The sequence below is a fragment of the Ceratotherium simum genome, chromosome 19, assembly GCF_057802395.1.
Source record: "Ceratotherium simum simum isolate JZ-2026a chromosome 19, ASM5780239v1, whole genome shotgun sequence".
Taxonomy (NCBI): domain Eukaryota; kingdom Metazoa; phylum Chordata; class Mammalia; order Perissodactyla; family Rhinocerotidae; genus Ceratotherium; species Ceratotherium simum.
Genome location: NC_141918.1, coordinates 20,952,333 through 20,971,496, shown reverse-complemented (window position 1 = coordinate 20,971,496; position 19,164 = coordinate 20,952,333). Strand labels below are relative to the sequence as shown.

The window sequence follows — 19,164 nt, the reverse complement described above, 5'->3', positions numbered from 1 at the left end:
GAACATGTGAAATTATTAAACATCATTAGTTATTTTATAAATGCAATTATTTGCACTTTTAATACCATACACACTCAAATATTCTTTGCTGAAGCTTAAAAAGGTAGGGGTCTGAAAATAGCAGTAAAACAAATGTATCACCTCTGCCTTCTATGAACTCATAAAACTTAAGGTCTTCAGCACAGTGGTTTAACCATTGCAGAAGATGAAGTACAAGGGTAGATGATGCATTTTTGGTTGGAAGGTCCTTGCTCTTTATGAGTTAATACCTGCGTGACACCTAAGAATGATATGAATCATTTCAAATGTCAGTGGTGATGGCAGTTCCCCTTACGGGTATATTAATGTTCGTTAGAATGTGAGTTCTTCTTACATTGCTGTCATTCCCAAGTTTTTCACCTACTAGAAAAATGAGGAGCAAGCCAGCGTTATTTAAAATATTGCTAAGTGAGCATTGCGTTTCTTTATGATTGATTATTGTATTTCCTGTTACAACAGAAGATTAATGTTGCTGTTTGTTGTTCTTAGAAGTGATTATTGGTTGGGTTATTTTTTAAACATCAATATACTCTTCTCTAAGCATATTTTTGTTTTCCTTCAAAGCTTGAATTTTAAACTTTTTGTTCTATGGAAATGACTTTGAATTTTATCATCTTTTTTGCTTTCTAAGATGGAGTAAAATGTGAAAGTTTATGCAGTACATACACCACTGTGCTTTTTGGGCAAGCACGTAATGATCTTTTAAATTTGTTTTTTCAGTAAAGGAGACCTCAATAGCAGTGATATGATCTAATGGGAATTATACAGACATATCTGGGAGATATCGTGGGTTTGGTTCCAGACCACTGCAATATTGCAATAAAGCAAGTGACATGAAATTTTTGGTTTCCCAGTGCATATAAAAGTTGGGTTTACACTATACTGTAGTCTAAGTGGGCAATGGCATTATGTCTAAAAACACAATGTACCTACCTTAATTAAAAAATACTTTATTCCTAAAAAGATGCTAAACATCATCTGAACCTTTGGTGAGTCACAATCTTTTTGCTGGTGGAAAGTCTTTTAAAAAGCAATATCTTCAAAGCTCGATAAAGTGAAGTGCAGTAAAACGAGGTATGCCTGTATATCTGCCCTTAATTACTTTATTCAACAAAGGGTGCTAATTTGTTAAGCTTTACTATCCTCAAAGGTAGCAATTGACAGGCTCCCAGCATTAAGGAAAACAGAATATATTTCATGTAGTAAAGAAGTCTATTTCTCTTCTTTCAGAATCAAAATTTAAACTCACTATTTGTTTATATTAAACAATTGCAAGTTATAAAAACTGAAGCTCAAGGAGGTTAAGTGATTGCTTCCAGGTGTTACAGCTAATTCTTCTTTCCTAATTTAGCAATTAATTTAGTTATACCTCTTCTCGTTGCAAACTGGGTTGAGATAGCCTATAAAATCATGTATAAGATAAAAAAATAAATAAATAAGGATATCAACAAAATAAATGTGGGGTAGCATGATGAAGCCCAGGGAAAAGTGAATATTCACGTAAAAGCATAATGTCTGATCTTATAGTGTTCTTAAAGTTGGATTGTAAATTTCCCTCTGAGTTTCCTTGTGGCCAAAGCCAAAGGATCTAATTAATTGCAGCATTCAACGTATATAGTCACGTAATGTATAACCAAATCACGCTGTGTATGAGGGTATATGTATTAAATGCTGGTTGCTCAGGAAATGCATGTTTTTCTTGGCCCAGAACTCAGAGAGAGATTTGTCTCTTTCATGAAATAATATGACTTGACCTAGGTCTTTTGACTCCTAATACATGTTTCTTCCTATTACATACTTTAACCTGGTCCTATGTGCTTTAAATATACATTTTTTTAGTGGAATGACAAATTTTCTGGTTAGAAGATAACCTTCACTGCTGTCACTGCTCTTCTTTATTAGGAATTCTTGTTAAATCATGGGCACAGATCTTTGCCACCTCTAAAGCCCAAAAATTACTGTTCCGGATCATAGATTGTTTACTGCTGCCACATACAGTGTTACAGCAAGAGAAGGAGCTTCCTGCACCTGTGTTAACTGCAATTCAGAAGAGTCTTCCTTTGTATCTCCAGGTACAGTAAGTGTGGCTGCTTAACAGTAAAAAAAAAAAACTGAAACTTTACCTTAAAACAGTTTACTAACTGCAGATTTAAAACCCATACGTTGTAATCCCAGTGTATGTATGTGCGTGTGGCGCTTCCATTGAACAAGTTTTAAATTCCTTTTGTGTTTGTCTCTGAAAACAAAGATGGAAAAGGCAAAATCTCCACCCTCAAGAAGCTTAAATTTGAGAGAGGAGGCTGACCAGCATAGACATTTACAGCAGTGTGCTCTATGTTTCCTTTCGAGACCTCAGCTGTCTGTCAGCCAGACTGGACTGAGGAGATGTGAGAGAAGACGGTGGAAAGAATGTTACGTGTAAAAGAGCAGGGTGGGTAGGAGTTGGAGGCCTATTCCTGTCAGAGGGAACAGCATGTAAAGGGCAAGAACTTTAAGAAAATAGGACACACTGGGGAAAAGCAAATAATTCTGTCGTGGCTGGAGACATACGGGAGGAGCCACATAATGGAGGGCTTTATATGCCTGCTAAGAAGTTTGGACTTATTCTTCTGCGTGGGGACTGATGATGGATTTTGAGCAGAGAAGTGGGAGTGACATATCATATTTACATTTTAGATAGATGATTCTGGTGGCAACATCTAAGGTAGCTGGTGTGGAGGTTAGACTGGAGACTTGGGAGGCGGTGAGTAGTTCGTTATCTGAAGGTTTTGAACTAAGGCAGTGGGTAGAGAGCTCACACAGCAGATTTCAGAAACACTTAGGGCTCCGATCAAAAAGATTTGCTGAGTGAGTGTTGTGGGGCAACAGAAACAAGGAGAATACTTCCTAGATTCCAGAGTGACTGCTTCTGTAGATAGTTGGTACTACTAACTGAAGTGGGAGATTCTGGAGATATAGGGATGAGGGTAAGAATTGATTTCTGAACAGCTATGCTTTGAGGTGCTGTAGTCTGTCTAGGTAACGATGTCCAGTAGGCACTTAGAAATATTGATCTATCATTCAGGGGAAAGGAAGGAGTTGGAGGTGTGCTTTGTTATTCATTAGTGTCTGATCCTGATGATAAGTGCCTCTTAATTTGGGGCCCAGCAAGGAAAGCTGAGGAGGAAGGGGAGAATGGATTCGGCAATAAGCAGTCTGTTCCACAGATGGATATTTTTAAAGAGATGTTTTACCATTTCTAAGAAATTTTAAGTTGGCTCTTTAATTTTGTTCATGATAGCATTTAAAACAAAGTTTAGTGTCTCTGCTAGTAGGAAGATAAAGCACTGCCAATCCCACGGGGGGAAGATGGGTGGAGAGGAGCTGTGGGTAGCAGGAGAGTCTGGGGTGCTTATTCCATGTGGCCCTCTTAAACCAAAATAGTACACTAAATAAGAATTCTTATAAACTTCCTAAGTGGTAAATTGAAGTTTTGATGAATCCTCCATTTGGGAGAATTGATTTGGAGCTATATCTTTAATTTCTTAAAGGTACCCAGCTCTCCTCTTCAGAATTTTCAAAATGTATCCATTTATTACTTCATCTTCTGATTTAATGTGCTTTTCGCTTAAACAAAGCATTGAAGAAACAGGATAGAGGAGTAGTCCATTTTTTTTTTTTTCAATTGTTGGTTAATTGCTAGTGTTTTAACAGCCCTATGCTATTTTTCATTACAAATAAACTTTCAAAATTTCTTATTAGGTAAGTATCCATTTATAGCTAAAATGGAGACATAAACATTTCTAATTATTTCTTTGGGTAAACACATTGTGAATCACAAAGTACCAAATAATAAATGAACTTTTAGAACATAATTTATTGTTGTTTGGTGATTATCTGTATTTAGTAATATGCAATATTTAGTAACATTGGCAAAAATATTTCTGTTTCTTAGGATGTTGGTTTAATTGTTTGTCAGTATCGGATACTGTAATCCATATGGAAGTATTTTGTTAGCTTCTATACAGATGGAAGGAATTAAATCAGCAGAGAGGCAATAAGACATTGTGAGTTCTGTGTGACCTTGATTAGACTCAACTTCTCTAAACCTCAGTTTCCCCAGCTGTAAAATTGAAGATACAGTAGTACTAAGTCAATGGTTTTTTGAGAAATTTAAATGAAATAATGAATATAAAGCACATGGCACACTGCCTGACATAAAAAAAACCTATGGAAATAAATTGTCATTGTTCTGAGTCTTTTTTAATTTTATCACTTTTCGTAAAATGGAAGATTTTTAGCATAAATTTTTTAGTCTTATTCAGACAAATGACCAGTATCCTACATTGAAAAACTGACCTAAAATATATTTTATAACTTTAGAAAACCACATATATATAGTTGATAAGCATGGGTGATCAAGTTTTCTGAGGATGAGAGAAGAAGGAAGCTTCCTTTGTCTTCCTACACTTCTCCCCTGCTTCCGTTGGGTATGCCCCAAAGACACGCATGTTTGGTTAGATACCACAGCTTGGTGTTACCCCAGCTCAGCAACTCCCTGAGCTTCATGTAAACTTTATCTATTGATGATGGGCAGTATCCTTGTTGATTGTGGTGAATTACGAATTCTGACATGAATATTAATGCTGGGGACTAAATTAATAAGTTCCTAAATATTTTTTTTAACTTTACCTTTTAGTATTTCTTTTTTTTTTCTCTTGCAGGGCATGTGTATCGTGTGTTGTCAGTCTCAAAATCCAAATGCCTATTTGAATCAATTGCTAGGGAATGTTATTGAGCAGTATGTTGGGCGGTTTCTTCCAGCTTCCCCACATGTTTCAGATCTCGGACAACATCCTGTTTTGTTGGCATTGAGAAACTCGGCCACTGTTCCATTGATGTCAACTCTAAAGAAATGCATTGTACAAGTCATAAGGTACATCCAAATATTAAAAATAAGTGGTATTTATAATTTATTATTCCTTATTAAAAGGTAACAGAGCATCTCAAAAGTATTTGCAACCCTTAGAATACTGGTAGTTTAGAAATTTTTTTTTTTCTGAGAAGTATTATCTAAGAATTTACTAAAATGATTTCTGCTCATGGCAGCCTAAGACAATGCTCTTTAAATGGCTTGTTTTCTCTACGTAGCTATTATTTTCCTTACATATGTCCTAAAGATATATATACATTTTTTAGTTTTTATCAAACAGTAATTGTGTTTTGTACTGTACAAAATACAGTAATTATGTTTTATAAAAGATAATAACTAAATGAAAAGATGAATGCTAATACAAAAAAGGAAGCAATATGAAGTCTTATTTTGTTAGTCTACTCTGTCTTAATAACTTAATTTTATTATTGGGCAGACAAATAAATGAAACTTCTTAGGTTTTCTACTAAACTCCATACGTTTTAACTACAGCATTAGAAGATTCAGTAATAGAAATTATCCTTTCTTTATCTTCATTAAGTATTTAGCTTCATATGAAATTAGTTTTTAAACTTTAAGATGCTATGGTGATACATACTTTTCTTATCAGTATTTTTTTCTGTGTTTTTAATCACCTGATAGTTTTAATGACTTGATGTTTTCCATCACCTCTCATTACAGAATTCCACGTCTAAGATCTATTCTCCCTTCTAACTGTTTTTGTGTGATCCTAGTGTTCTGTTACTCAGGTTTGGAAGCTTTGTATTTTTTGTTCTCTCTCCTTTCCCATCATTTGGCAAATGATTGTTTCCTTCTCTTCTTTTCACATCTCTCTTCCCTTGTCACATTATACCTAGACTATTGCCAGAGTCTCCTAACTACTATCACTATCTCTAGTCTTTTCTTCCAGTTCACCCTATACAATGCCTCCAGATTACTTTTCCTGAAATACTGTTCCATTACGACACTCTCCTGTCCCTACACCTTCATTTGCTCTTTTTTTGCCTATGGAATAAATTCATACTTCTTAGCACTCCATGATCTGTCACTTAACTTTTCCAAATATACTACATATGGCATCAAATACAAACCCTAATGAGATTGGCTTAGTTATTGGCTCTCCAAAATGCTCTACATTTCCCTACATCACAGCTTTGTTCATACCACTTTCTCCATTAAAATGCCATCCCTCTGGGCTAAGTTCTGCCTAGACTTTGTAAGACCTACACGTAATATCTCAGTACCATGATGCGTTCTTCCTTCTTCTGAAGTCATATCCTCTGTACAATTCAATTTGTAGAATTGTAATATTTTTGCCTGAATTCCCAACAAGATTGTAATATTCTAGCACAGTGTTTGAGACATTGTATAAGTAATTTTAGTACAAACCAAATGACAAGTGCTGAAGTGTAATTAAATCCTTAAGGTCATGAAACTGTTTTAAAGCCCAGTGTTTAGGATCCTAGCTGCTTTAGTGGACTTTCCTGTTTACCAGTGGAAGCATTTTTCTCATAATTTCCGGTTCAAGACCCAAAAATGTAACAGCTCCTTTTTCTTTTTTGTGAATACTCAGAGAAGAAATAGAGATTACCTCCCTTGCCTTTCTCCATCCCATGCTTCTCTACGCCTACAGTTCTCCGTCTTAGTTAGGGCTCCTTCCTCTGAATTCCTGAGAATTCTGGGCTTATCTTTCAAAGCACTTGTCACACTATATGATGATAGTCTTTTTTTTTTCCTTTGGTCCAACTTTTCCACTGGACAGTGAGCCCCTTGCTTTCAGAGACCATATTTTACTTTACTTTCTTGTTCTTGGACTGGTACCTGGCATACCATAGGTACTCAATAAATGTTTGTTCTAGGTGTTAGGAATTCAGCAGTGAACAAAAAAGACAAAACCCTTGCCCTCAAAGAATAAATGAATCTTCTAATGTGTAATATTTGTTGGAAGTCACTGTATGGAGTAGAAATAATGAGGAAGACATAGTTCATACCCTTAAGGAGTTTATAATGAATAAGCAGTGATTTCTGTGCTTCATTTTGGCAAATTATTATTGCTTTGCAAGTATATATGGGTATATAGCTTAGATTTAGCGGTATTTGACAATTTTTCATATTATCCTGACTTTTTAGAAATTGAGCAATTCCCGCTTTCATTTATTCACTTAACAAATGTACACTGAAAACTTGTTGTGAACCAAGACCTGTTCTAAGAGGTAGAGATACAAAAATGAGTCAGATAAATTATCTTTATGATCTCTGTTGAGTTCTAATGCTAAAATTTGTCCTGCTTTGAGAGACGATATTAATCCTAAATTACCTCTCTGATTCTTTTACTTCCTAAGGGAGGGAAAGAAGTAAAGCTGGAATGGGAAGCTAATTCCTAGAACAGTCCTTGATTTGGAAAAATAAGACCCCTCCCAAATCCCTAAATAAATAAATGTGAGGAGTGATTTCTTTATGCAAATTTGACATTAGAGAAAATGTTGCATTGTTGAGGAGCTGATAAAGGAGATCAGGCTTATACTAGAAAGGAAAAAAACAAATCAACAATTAGATTTTCATGTGGATTTTGATTAAGTTCATTTTAAGACAAGATTGCTTTAAATTTAGTTCCTGTCTGTATTCTGCTTTGGCCCCTATAACATACCAAAAGGATGTGCAGTCAGTGCTTCTAAAATCTTATGTTCGAAGATAGCATGGTAAAATATGGATAATTTTTTTAAAATGTGCTTTATTAATTTGAGGGGTGAAATTTGCCATTATCTTTTAAGTGGATGACATTTGATTCTGCTGTAGTGAAACTTTAAACAGAAGAAAAAACAAAATTGTGTTTATTTTCAGGAAATCCTACTTTGAGTTTAAAGGGTCCTTGCTCCCTCCTCGCTTAGCATCCATTCTGGCCTTCATCCTCCAACTCTTCAAAGAAACTAACATCGACGTTTCTGAGGTTGAACTACTCCTCCCTGGCATCTTAAAATGCTTGGTGTTGGTCAATGAACCTCAAGGTTAGTTTGAGTTTGTGTTTGTTACACCTTTTCTGTTCACAAATTAAGAAAGTACTCTTTCCTATCAGTTCAAGTGATAGTTACAAAAGTATATCAGTTTGTGTATGTTGTTTAGTGTAAATCAAATTTAGTTTGGCTAAAGAAAAAACTCCAGCCAATAGCTGAGGTTGTTCATGATAAAATGGTTAAAAACTGACATATTTCAGTCTAGTTTAGTTTAGTTTAGTTTTTTCTACAAGGCAAATAATTTATTTAAGGGCTACTTCCTCTGATTAGATTTGTTAACCTCTTAAAGAATATTTGTTCAATCTGACTCCAGTATTAAATGCAACTTGTTAAATATCAAGTAGTGAGGGGTCAGTGTACTTTCTTCTATTCAGGTTTCTGCTAGAATATCTAAGCTGATTTCTTGGGCAAACCTGTATGGATCGTTTGATCCTACTCCTTTTGTTTTCAGTCTCATCAGCCTTACTGCCAGTGATCTCTTTAAAATATCATTTATTTGATCCCCACTGTGAGTAGCATGTTTTAATAAGCTTATTGGGAATATGCAGAATAGTAGCCGTGGTTCTATCCTGAAGGAGTTTTTAATGTAAATGGGATGCTGTGTATGTGTGTGTTTGTTGTTCTAATGTGATTGTTCAGGGCAAGGCTTCTCAGATGCTTCTACCTGAGTGCTTCTAACTGCTGTGATAAGTGAGGATGCGTGTATCCTGAAGAATCTGAGGGCAGCGCCCAGAGTGGTGGCTGAAAGCTCAAACAGCTCTTTGAAATGTTCTGTTTTATCTCAAAAACTTATGCATATTTTGTTTTAATCCATATTTATTTTAATATTTAAAATATTCCTGTCTGCTCCCAAGCTTGGTTTTGTGAAAAATGTTGTGTTATATTAATATAGAATGCCCTTACTTAATAGTTACATCCCTTCACTGAAGAATACCCGGATGGACCCCAGACTCTTCTTTAGAAATTTTGCCCTCATTGAAAACGTAGGCATACTTTTAATTTCAGTGAAAGCGTGTTGTACTGTACAATACAAAATTTGTTGAGATAGAGCAGACCAGTATAAAATTTTAGCTAACCTCTTTGTTTCAATGGTAGTAATATTTCTCATGAAGGAGACCAGGGTTTGGAAGGTAAATTTTGCTGCTCATATCTAGCTAGTGAGTACATCACATGTTTAACGTAAATGGAATACACAATTCTCCATCTCCACATTGCTGTCTTCGTAAGCTGAAGGAGAAATAATAAGCACAGATATGTGTGCTTAGTTCAGAGAAAATTCTCTCTGACTCTGCTTATAGTCTCAGTATTTAAAAGGACAATTTGTATAAGCATAGAAAGTTAGTGTTACTAAATGACTCAACAAGTCCACTCTGGGGTACATACCCAAGAGTATTTTAAACATATGCCCAAAAACCTGTACGTAAGAGTTTGAGGAGTTCCACTTCTGGCATGACAACTTAAGGAGCTCTGCTGACCTGCTCCCCAGCAAAACTGTTGAAAATTATTTAAAAGAAAGTATTTAAATTCTCTGGAAATGATCCTATGGGTATACAGCAAATGGAGAAACATCTATTTAAGAAAATCTGCAAAAACTTGGTAAGAATGGCAAGAGTCTGTGGTATTTGAACCACTCCCTCCTTCTTCTCCTCCCAAGCCCGGTAAGATAGAAACTCTACTCCTGACTGGTAAATCCAAGAACATAGGGCTCACTCTCTCCCCAGCTCCCAGTAGGAGAGCTATCATCCTGTGAGAGGCAGGATATCAGCATTTCTCATCCTGCCCCCAAGCTACCCGATGCCAAGGTTGTGTTCCAGGCAAGTGTGGCTGAGAAGTGGGGGCTTCATTCTTCTGCTCAGCCCCAACTCGTGCGATGGATGCAGTGCATTGAGCACGACACCACTGAAAATACTGGGGTGCCAGTCATCCTTGTCACAACTTAGAGGTGGGGGTACCATGCCAAGAGAAGCAAGCTGAGAGGATCTGAGGCTGCTGCCCCTCCTTCCACAAGCATTGAGCTCCTAAAGTGAATGTGTCACTCAAAAGTAGTGGCCACCATTGTCCCTGTCCCCAGCACTAGATCCACACCTCTGAGATTTTGCCTGGTGGAGAGGCAAGGGAGGAGAAGCAGGCCGTAGAACAGAAAACTCTGAATCTCTCGCTAAGGAACTGACCTTATTTGCAACAGAGTGTGAAAAAGTTCAAGCCTAAGAGTGCTGTCAAAAACACTTGAAAGCAGCCAGAGAAAAATGGCTCATCGCTTTACAGGGAACCTCTGTAAGTTCAACAGCTGACTTCTCAGCAGAATCAATGGAGGCCAGAAGGCAGTGGGATAACACTAAGAGTGATCAAAGGAAAAAACTGTCACCAAGAATCCTAGGCTGCTTTTCAAAAATGAACATGAAATAAAGACATTCCCAGATAAAAACTAAGAGAATTTTTGCTAGCAGAACTGCCCTATAAAAAAGAAAGTTCTTGGGGCCAGCCCGGTGGCACAAGTGGTTAAGTGCGTGTGCTCCGCTGCAGCAGCCCGGGGTTTGCTGGTTCGGATCCCAGGTGTGCACCAACGCACCGCTTGTCAAACCATGCTGCGGCAGTGTCCCATATAAAGTAGAGGAAGATGGGCATGGATGTTAGCCCAGGGCCAGTCTTCCTCAGCAAAAAAAGAGGAGGATTGGCAGATGTTAGCTCAGGGCCGATCTTCCTCACCAAAAAAAAAAAAAGGAAGTTCTTCAGAATAAAAGTTAAGTGACCCCAGACAGGAAAAACAAAAAACACCAGTAAAAGTAATTATGTAGTTATAAAAGACGGCATAAAGGTGTGTTTCTTCACCTTATTCTCTTAACTTATTTAAAAATCAGTTGTATAAAATGATATGTGTGTACTGTGTTGTTGGGCCTATAACACAGAAATGTAATATATGTACCAGTAATAGTACAAAGGTAGTGGGAGCAAAGCTGTATTGAGCTAAAGAAATGACTCCAGATGATAACTCAAGTACATAGGAACAAATGAAGAGAACGAGAAATGATAAATAAGAAGGTTAATATAACAAAAGCTAAAATTTATACTTGCTCTTCTTTCTCTTCTCCTTTAGCTTCTTTGAAAGATATAAAATCATATAAAAAAGTAGCTATGTATTGTTGGGTTTGTAACATCTGTAGATGTAATATGTATAACAATAATACCAAAAAAAGGGAGGAGGGAATGGAGTAATGAATATGAGAGTAATTTCTATATTTCACTGGAAGTAAATTCATATAAATCTGCAGCTCTGATAAGTTAAGATGTACGTGGTAATCCTAGAGCAACTACTAAGGAAATAATTCAAAACTAATGAAAAATCATCAAATAAATCAAAATGCTATATTTTAAAATAATCACAATGCGAAAAGAAAGCAGTAGAGGAGATGAGAGGAACAAAACCACAAGACATTTAGTAAACAGAAAGTAAAATGACTATTGTAAATCCAGCTGTATTAGTGGTAACATTAATTGTGAAAGGATCGAGCAATCCAATCAAAAGGCAGAGATTATCAGATTTTTGAAAAAAGATCTAACTATATTCTATCTGCAGGAAACACTGTAGATTCAAAGGTTGAAAGTAAAATGATGGGAAAAGATACATCATGCAAACCAAAAGCACAGAAAGCTGGAGTGGCTATATAAATATCAGACAAAATAGATGTTAGGCCAAAAAATGTTACTACAAATAGAGACATTTTATAATGGTAAGAGGGTCAATCCATCAGGAAGATTTAACAGTTATCAACATATGTGCACCTAGCAACAGAACACCAAAATACAGGAAGCAAAAACAGAGAAACAAAGGGAGGACTAGTTCAACAGTGGTAGTTGGAGGATTTTGGTTTTCCACTTCAACATGTAAAGAGATTCAAAGTCATGACTCTCACCCTTACAACAAGAAAAAATCTGAACAAACTGAAAAACAACTCTTAGATGCATCAGAACTGAGCATACAACAATTTGTCAAATTCAGTTTAAATATTTCTACCAGTATCAGCTCCAGCAGCAGGCTTCCAGGCTTGCCAGTCCTGGTCAGCTGTAATTCTCTGTATCTACTTCTCTCTTTAGTTTTAATCTCATAGAGAGCTTTTGGTTCTAAATAATAAGAGCAACAATGTATTTGGTGGTTATACCTTATGGATAAGTGAAATGAATGACAGCAATGTTATAAGGATGGGAGAAAGGAATTGGGAATGCTCTGTTCAAAAGTACCTGCACTACCCATGAAGGAATATAGTGTTATTTGAAAGTGGACTTGGATTAGTTGTAAATATACACTACAAACTCTGGCGTAACCACTAAAAATAAATTTTAAAAAGAAGTATATTTAATGTGCTAAGAGAGGAGAGAAAATAGAATCATATAAAACGCTCAATTAAAACCTTCAGAGAAGGCCGAAAAAGAGTAGAAGATTAAGAAAAAAAGAACAAGAGCAATGAATAGACAAGTTACATATATGGTAGATATTAATCCAACTATATCAATAATCTCTTTAAATGTGAGTGGTGTATATAAACCAATTAGATGACAGAAATTGACAGAATGGATTAAAAAACAAGGCCCAACTATATGTTGTCTACAAGAAACCCACTTTAAATATAAAAACACACATAGATTAAAAGTAAAGGGATGGAGAAATACATAGAATTCTAACACAATTCAAAATAAAGCTGTAGTAGCTATTTGATTTCAGACAAAGTAGACTTCAAAACAAGTAGAATTATCTAGAATAAAGAGGGGCATTGCATAATGACACACTGGGAATAGATGAGAACTGCTTCAATCTGATGAAGGACATCTATGAAAATCCTACAGTTAAGATCATACTTAATAGTGAAAAATTAGATGCTTTCCCCCTAAGATTAGAAACAAGACAAGGATGTCCACTCTTGCCACTTCTGTCCGACATTGTACTAGAAGTTCTAGTCAGGGAAAGAAAAAGAAATAAAAGGCATCTAGATTAAAAAGGCAGAAATAAAATCATCCCTATCTGCAGATGATATGATCTTGTTTATAGAATATCCTAAAGACTCCACTAAAAAACTATTGGAACTTAAGTTCAGCAAGGTTGCAGGACACAATATCAAGATACAAAAATCAGTTTTGCTTCTGTATACTTTCAGTGAACAATCTGAAAATGAAATTAAGAAAACAATTCTATTATAATAGCATCAAAAAAACAAACTAGGAATAAATCTAAAAAAGAGAAATACAAATTTATAATCTGAAGACTGCCAAACATTGTTGGAAGAAATCAGAGAATATCTAAATAAATGGAAAAATATCCAATTTTTATGGATTGGAAGAGTTAATATTGTTAAGGTGTTGGTACTCCCTAAATTGATCTGCAGTTTCAGTGCAACTCCTACCAGAATCCCAGCAGATTTCTTTGTAGAAATTGACAAGCTGATTCTACAATTCATATGGAATTGCAAGGGACCCAGAATAGCAGAACAGTCTTGAAAAAGAAGAACAAAGTTGGAAGACTCACACTTTGCAATTTGAAAACTTAGTGCAAAGCAACAATAATCAAGACGTGTGCTACTGGCATAAAAATAGACATATAGATCAATGGAATAGAATTGAGAGTCCAGAAATAAATGGATGTGTCTATGGTCAACTGACGTTTTTTGACAAGGGTGCCAAGATAATTCCCCAGGGTGGAAAATAGTTTTTTCAACAAATTGTGCTAGGTCAAATGGATAGCCACATGCAAAAGAAGGAACTTGTACTTTTACTTCATACCATGTACAAAAATTAACCCAGGGCTGGCCCCGTGGCTTAGTGGTTAAGTGCGCGCGCTCCGCTGCTGGCGGCCCGGGTTTGGATCCCGGGCGCGCACCGATGCACCACTTCTCCGGCCATGGTTGAAGCCATGTCCCACATACAGCAACTAGAAGGATGGGCAGCTATGACATACAACTATCTACTGGGGCTTTGTGGGGGGTGGGGGGTGGGGAAGTCTGCATCTTTAAAAAAAAAAAAAAATTAACCCAAAATGGATCATAGACCTGAATGTCAGAACTAAAACTATAAAACTCTTAGAAGAAAGCATGGGAATAAGTCTTCATGACCTTGGTTTTAGCAGTGAATTTTTAGATATGACACCAAAAGCACATGCCACAAAAGAGAGATAAACTGGACCTAATCAAAATTTAAAACTTTGATGCCTCGGACCGGCCCCGTGGCTTAGCGGTTAAGTGCGTGCGCTCCGATGCAGGCTGCCCGGGTTCGGATCCCGGGCGCGCACAGACGCACTGCTTCTCCGGCCATGCTGAGGCCGCGTCCCACATACAACAACTAGAAGAATGTGCAACTATGACTTACAACTATCGCTTGGGGCTTTAGGGGAAAAATAAATAAATTAAAAAAAAAAAAAAATTTAAAACTTTGATGCCTCAAAGGGCACTATCAGGAAAGTGAAAAGACAACCCATAGAATGGCGAGGAAAATATTTGCAAATCATTTATATGATAAGGAACTTTTATCTAGGATACATAAGGGTTACAACTCAATAATAAAAAGACAACAAAAAATAGACACAGGGTTTGAATAGACATTTCTCCAAAGAATATAAACAAATGGCTAATAAGCACCTGAAAAGGTGCTCAGCGTCATTAGGCATCAGGGAAATGCACATCAAAACCACAGTGAGATGCCACTTCATACTCACTAGGTTGGCTCTAATGAAAAAGTCAGATAATAAGTTTTGGTGAGAACATGGAGAAATCAGAACCCTCACTTACTGCTGTTGAGAATGTAAAATGGTGTAGTAACTTGGGAAAACAGTCTGGTAGTTCCTCAAATGGGTAAACAGGGTTACCATGTGACCTAGCAATGCCACTCCTCGGTAAATACCCAAGATTAATGAAAACATATGTCCACACAGAAACTTGTTCATTAGTGTTTACAGCAATATTCATAATAGCCAAAAGATAGACTACCCATCAACTGATGAATGGATTTTTATAATGTGATATATCCATACAATGGAGTATTATTTGACCGTAAGAAAGAATGAAGTACTGCTATGTGCTACAACATGGATGAACCTTGAAAACATTATTCTAAGTGAAAGAAGCCAGTTAAAAAAGACCACATATTATATAATTCCATTCATATGAAATATCTAGAGTAGTTAAATCTGTAGAGACAGAAAGTAGATTAGTGGTTGTTAGAGTATCAGAGGATAGGGAGTGATAGCTAAAGGGCTTGGGGTTTCTTTTCAAGGTAAAAAATATTCTAAAATTGACTGTGGTGGTGGTTGCACAACTCTGTGAATATACTAAAAACCATTGAATTGTACTTGCTAAATGGGTAAATTGTATAGTATGTGAATTATATGACAATAAAGCTGTTATTGTAAAAAAAACTTAAAAGATTACTAAGTTTAAAAAAAGCTCAGTTTAAAGAAATAAAGATGGCAAATATATTTTTAAAACCCTGTACACTAATATCCATAGCAGCATTATTCTTAATAGCCAAAAAATGGAAACTCAAATATCCATCAACTAATGAATGGATAAACAATATGGAGTATATCCATACCATGGAATATTGTTTGATCATCAAAAGCAATGAAGTGCCACTACATTCTACAACCTGTATGAACTAAGTAAAAAGAAGGCAGTCACAGAAGACCACGTGTTGTATGATTCCTTTTACGTGAAATTTCCAAGAGAGTCAAATCCATAGACATAGAAAGTAAATTAGTGGTTGCTAGGGGCTAGAAGAGGAAGAAAATGGGAAATGAATGCTAATGGGTATAAGGTTTTATTGGAAGGTGCTGAAAATTGTTGTGAAATTAGATAGTGGTGATGGCTTCACAACTCTGTGAATATACTAAAACCAATGAATTGTACACTTTAGGAGGTTGGTTTTTAATATGTGAATTATACCTCAATAAAGCTGTTATTTTAAAAAAATGCATACTATTAATACTAACAATAGAATAGTACTACTAATAATAGAACAAATTATACTAGTTCTAGAATTGTATCTAATATGAGAAGTTATTTGCTCAATAAAGACAAGATGCTATGTTCTTTATCTACTATCCTCAAGCCATGGAAAACATTACTACTTAATATTAATTAATTTATGTTCATGTGTATCATATATTTTGTGCTCCTGTTTTAATTGATTACAATTTCTCAAATTTTTCTGATTCTTAGTGAAAGCACTTTTTCCCCCAGCTACTTATGTTTAATGGGCCAAAAACAACATAACAAAAATTTAGTAGCATTTGGAACATGTTGAATTTTCTATATATTTTTTTTTATTGAAGTAACATTGGTTTATAACATTATATAAATTTCAGGAGTACATCATTATATTTCAACTTCTGTATGGACTACATTGTGTTCACTAGCAAAAGTCTAATTACTATCAATCACCATACAAATGTCCTGCTTTTTCCCCTTTTGCCTTCCCCCACCCCCCCTTCCCCTCTGGTAACCACTAATCTATTCTCTATGTCTATGTGTGTGTTTGTTGTTGTTGTTTTATCTTCCACATATGAGTTTAATCATTCGGTATTTGTCTTTCTCATTCTGACTTATTTTGCTTAGCATACTGCCCTCAAGGTCCATCCTGCTGTCACAAATGGCAAGATTTCATCTTTTTTTATGGCTGAGTAGTATTCCATTGTATATATATACCACATCTTTTTTATCCATTTATCTATTGATGGGCACTTAGGTTGTTTCCAAGTCTTGGCTATTGTGACTAATGCTGCAATGAACATAGGGGTACATATTCTACATTCTTTGTTGGTATTTCTTTTTTTCATTTTTGTGTACAAGTGCACAATTTTAAAGGATTTGGCTAAATACTTAAAGAATACAAATGTTCTTTTTGTCATTTTGCTGTCTTAAAAGGAAGACAGCATTGCAAAGTTGATATATGTATATTTTTGACTAATTTTAAATGAAAGGTAAATTGTTGGTGGTTTCTAATTTGCTATGTAAATATTTGTTATCACAAATAGTTGATATATATATATTTGAGTGATTTTAAGTGAAGGTAAATTGTTGGTGGTTTCTAATTTGCTACATATATATTTGTTAGTGAGTTGGAAGAATATGCTTATGAATTTTAAAAACAGTCTGCTTGTCTGTAAATCAGCTGAATTATTAAAGGCTGTCTTTTGTCAGTATGTAACAGTGCTTGCAGGATTAGGATAGTATAGTGTTTTTGAATATGAGCTCTTTTCTAAGAGAAAGACTTAACATGTATTTTTTCAGTTATAAGGTTGTAAAATATAGACTCCTAAGCTTTTTATATTTTCTTAAGAAAATTAGAAGATTGGAAGATATACTTTAGAACAAAACAAAAACTCCCAACTATTTCATTTTAAAAAATAAAAAAGTATGTACATACTTTAAGAAAGCGACATATTTTTCTAAATCAAGTGTGTTCATAAAAATTAGGATCCAGATGGTCAATTCAGACACAGTGTGTAATGCTGTAATTTTTCCTCCTAGTTAAAAGGCTGGCCACAGAGAACCTGCAGTACATGGTAAAAGCCTGCCGAGTGGGGTCAGGAGGAGAAGCTGCCGCCCAGCTGACTGCTGTGTTTAGGTAACTGGAAACTATGCCAACTGGCAGGGAGACTATTGCCAGCCATTTGACAGCCAACATGTTTTTTAAATAACTAATTATCCAAAACATAATGTGTTACTACTTGTTTATAGTATTTCAATTATTGTATTTTTGGCAGTAGTTTTGTTGCATTGTGTTGTTTTATTAAAAAATAAAAGTGCCAGGGAGAAAGATAAGTGAGCTGACTTAAAATTATCTGAGAATTGAATAAGGAACACTCTTGCATGGATTTAAGAGGAAAAAGTGGGAAACGTGAGTCATGATGACAGGTGCACAGTCCTCCAGAGCTGCCTAATGTGTCACTCAGGATCCAGTATAGAATACGTCACTGGCCTTCTTACTTGCTTTAGATCCTGTAGACCCAGAAAGCTTCATTGTATTTCATTTGTGAAGCATAGATTTTGTGGGAGATCTTTTATTCATTTGTAAGAATAACAACGCAACTTGAGGAGCGTTTTCTGTTTTGGTTTTTTTTCCTGCTTTGCCTTCTTTAGAGTCTTGTGCTTTCTCTTAGAGCAGTAAAATATTGCTTTCTCACAGTTTCCACCAGGTCACCTTTATTCTGCGTATCTCGCTACCTTAGCACTACCATGATAAATAATTCACATCCATTTTCTTCATTCTGTGTTGGATCTTTGAATCCTCAGTTTCTTTTCTCATCACATAATTGGCACTTGTCAAGTGTTTACAGTTTCTTAAATTGTGATCACTTGAAATAAATAGTGGATTTGTGAAACCCTAAGAGGGGAGAAAAGATTTTATATCAACAAAGGTTGCATGTTTATTATGTATGATTTATTAAGCTAAGTGGCTTTTATTTTGTTGGGGGCGAGACTGGAAATTTTAAGGTTAAAATATATAATTCTTATTTATAAAGACCTCCTCTGTGTCTAAAATCTCTTGTTCTGTTAAGGAATATAAAAATACGTTATGAATAACTTGCTTTCCTCAAAAAAATATTGTTGGGTTTATCTAGAGATATGAAGAACTAAAAAACATCTAGGAAACTAGACTCGTTTTTTCCTTAGTCTTTTGCGCATCATTACTACCCAGATTTCGACATGTAGGGTATAGAGAAGAAGTCCTTGGGATTAGATTTTTCTCCTATTCTCTCTCCGGGGATTACAACTTTTCCCGCTTCCTCGCAGTGCCATCACTCTGGTCATGGCTCACACTGAAATAAGCCATTTCTGTCCTTTATTTTTAAGTATTATAAATCGTTTTCATATGGCATCTAGATTCTTAAGGTAATCCTACATGAAATGGTTACAGCTGATTGCCATATAGATACTAACCCAAGGAATTGCCCTAGAAGTAATCTTAAGTAACTTGATATACTTTCAGGCATTTTATCCAGGATTATGGTATGAGATATGATTATCAGATTTACAGCATTTTAGAAACAGTAGCAGCATTGGACCAGCAGGTTGTTATCCACTTGATTTCTACCCTCACTCAATCTCTGAAGGATTCAGAGCGGAAATGGGGCCTTGGCAGAAATATAGCACAAAGGTATGTTTGATAATTTGCATTCGTCCTTTTGGGTGTAATGATTATAAAATCTAGAATCACTTT

At 35.6% G+C, this 19,164-nt stretch overlaps 1 protein-coding gene across 2 annotated transcripts in view; it reads left to right on the top strand.

Annotated features, from left to right (window-relative positions):
- MMS22L (MMS22 like, DNA repair protein) overlaps window positions 1–19,164 on the top strand; it is a 133,156-nt gene that overhangs the window by 109,121 nt on the left and 4,871 nt on the right. For both annotated transcript variants that reach the window (XM_004422141.3, XM_087443906.1), the window contains exons 20-24: window positions 1,942–2,111; window positions 4,743–4,954; window positions 7,793–7,956; window positions 17,472–17,568; window positions 18,934–19,101. In XM_004422141.3, coding sequence (XP_004422198.1) covers window positions 1,942–2,111; window positions 4,743–4,954; window positions 7,793–7,956; window positions 17,472–17,568; window positions 18,934–19,101 — 811 coding nt within the window. The remainder of the gene's footprint in view (window positions 1–1,941; window positions 2,112–4,742; window positions 4,955–7,792; window positions 7,957–17,471; window positions 17,569–18,933; window positions 19,102–19,164) is intronic.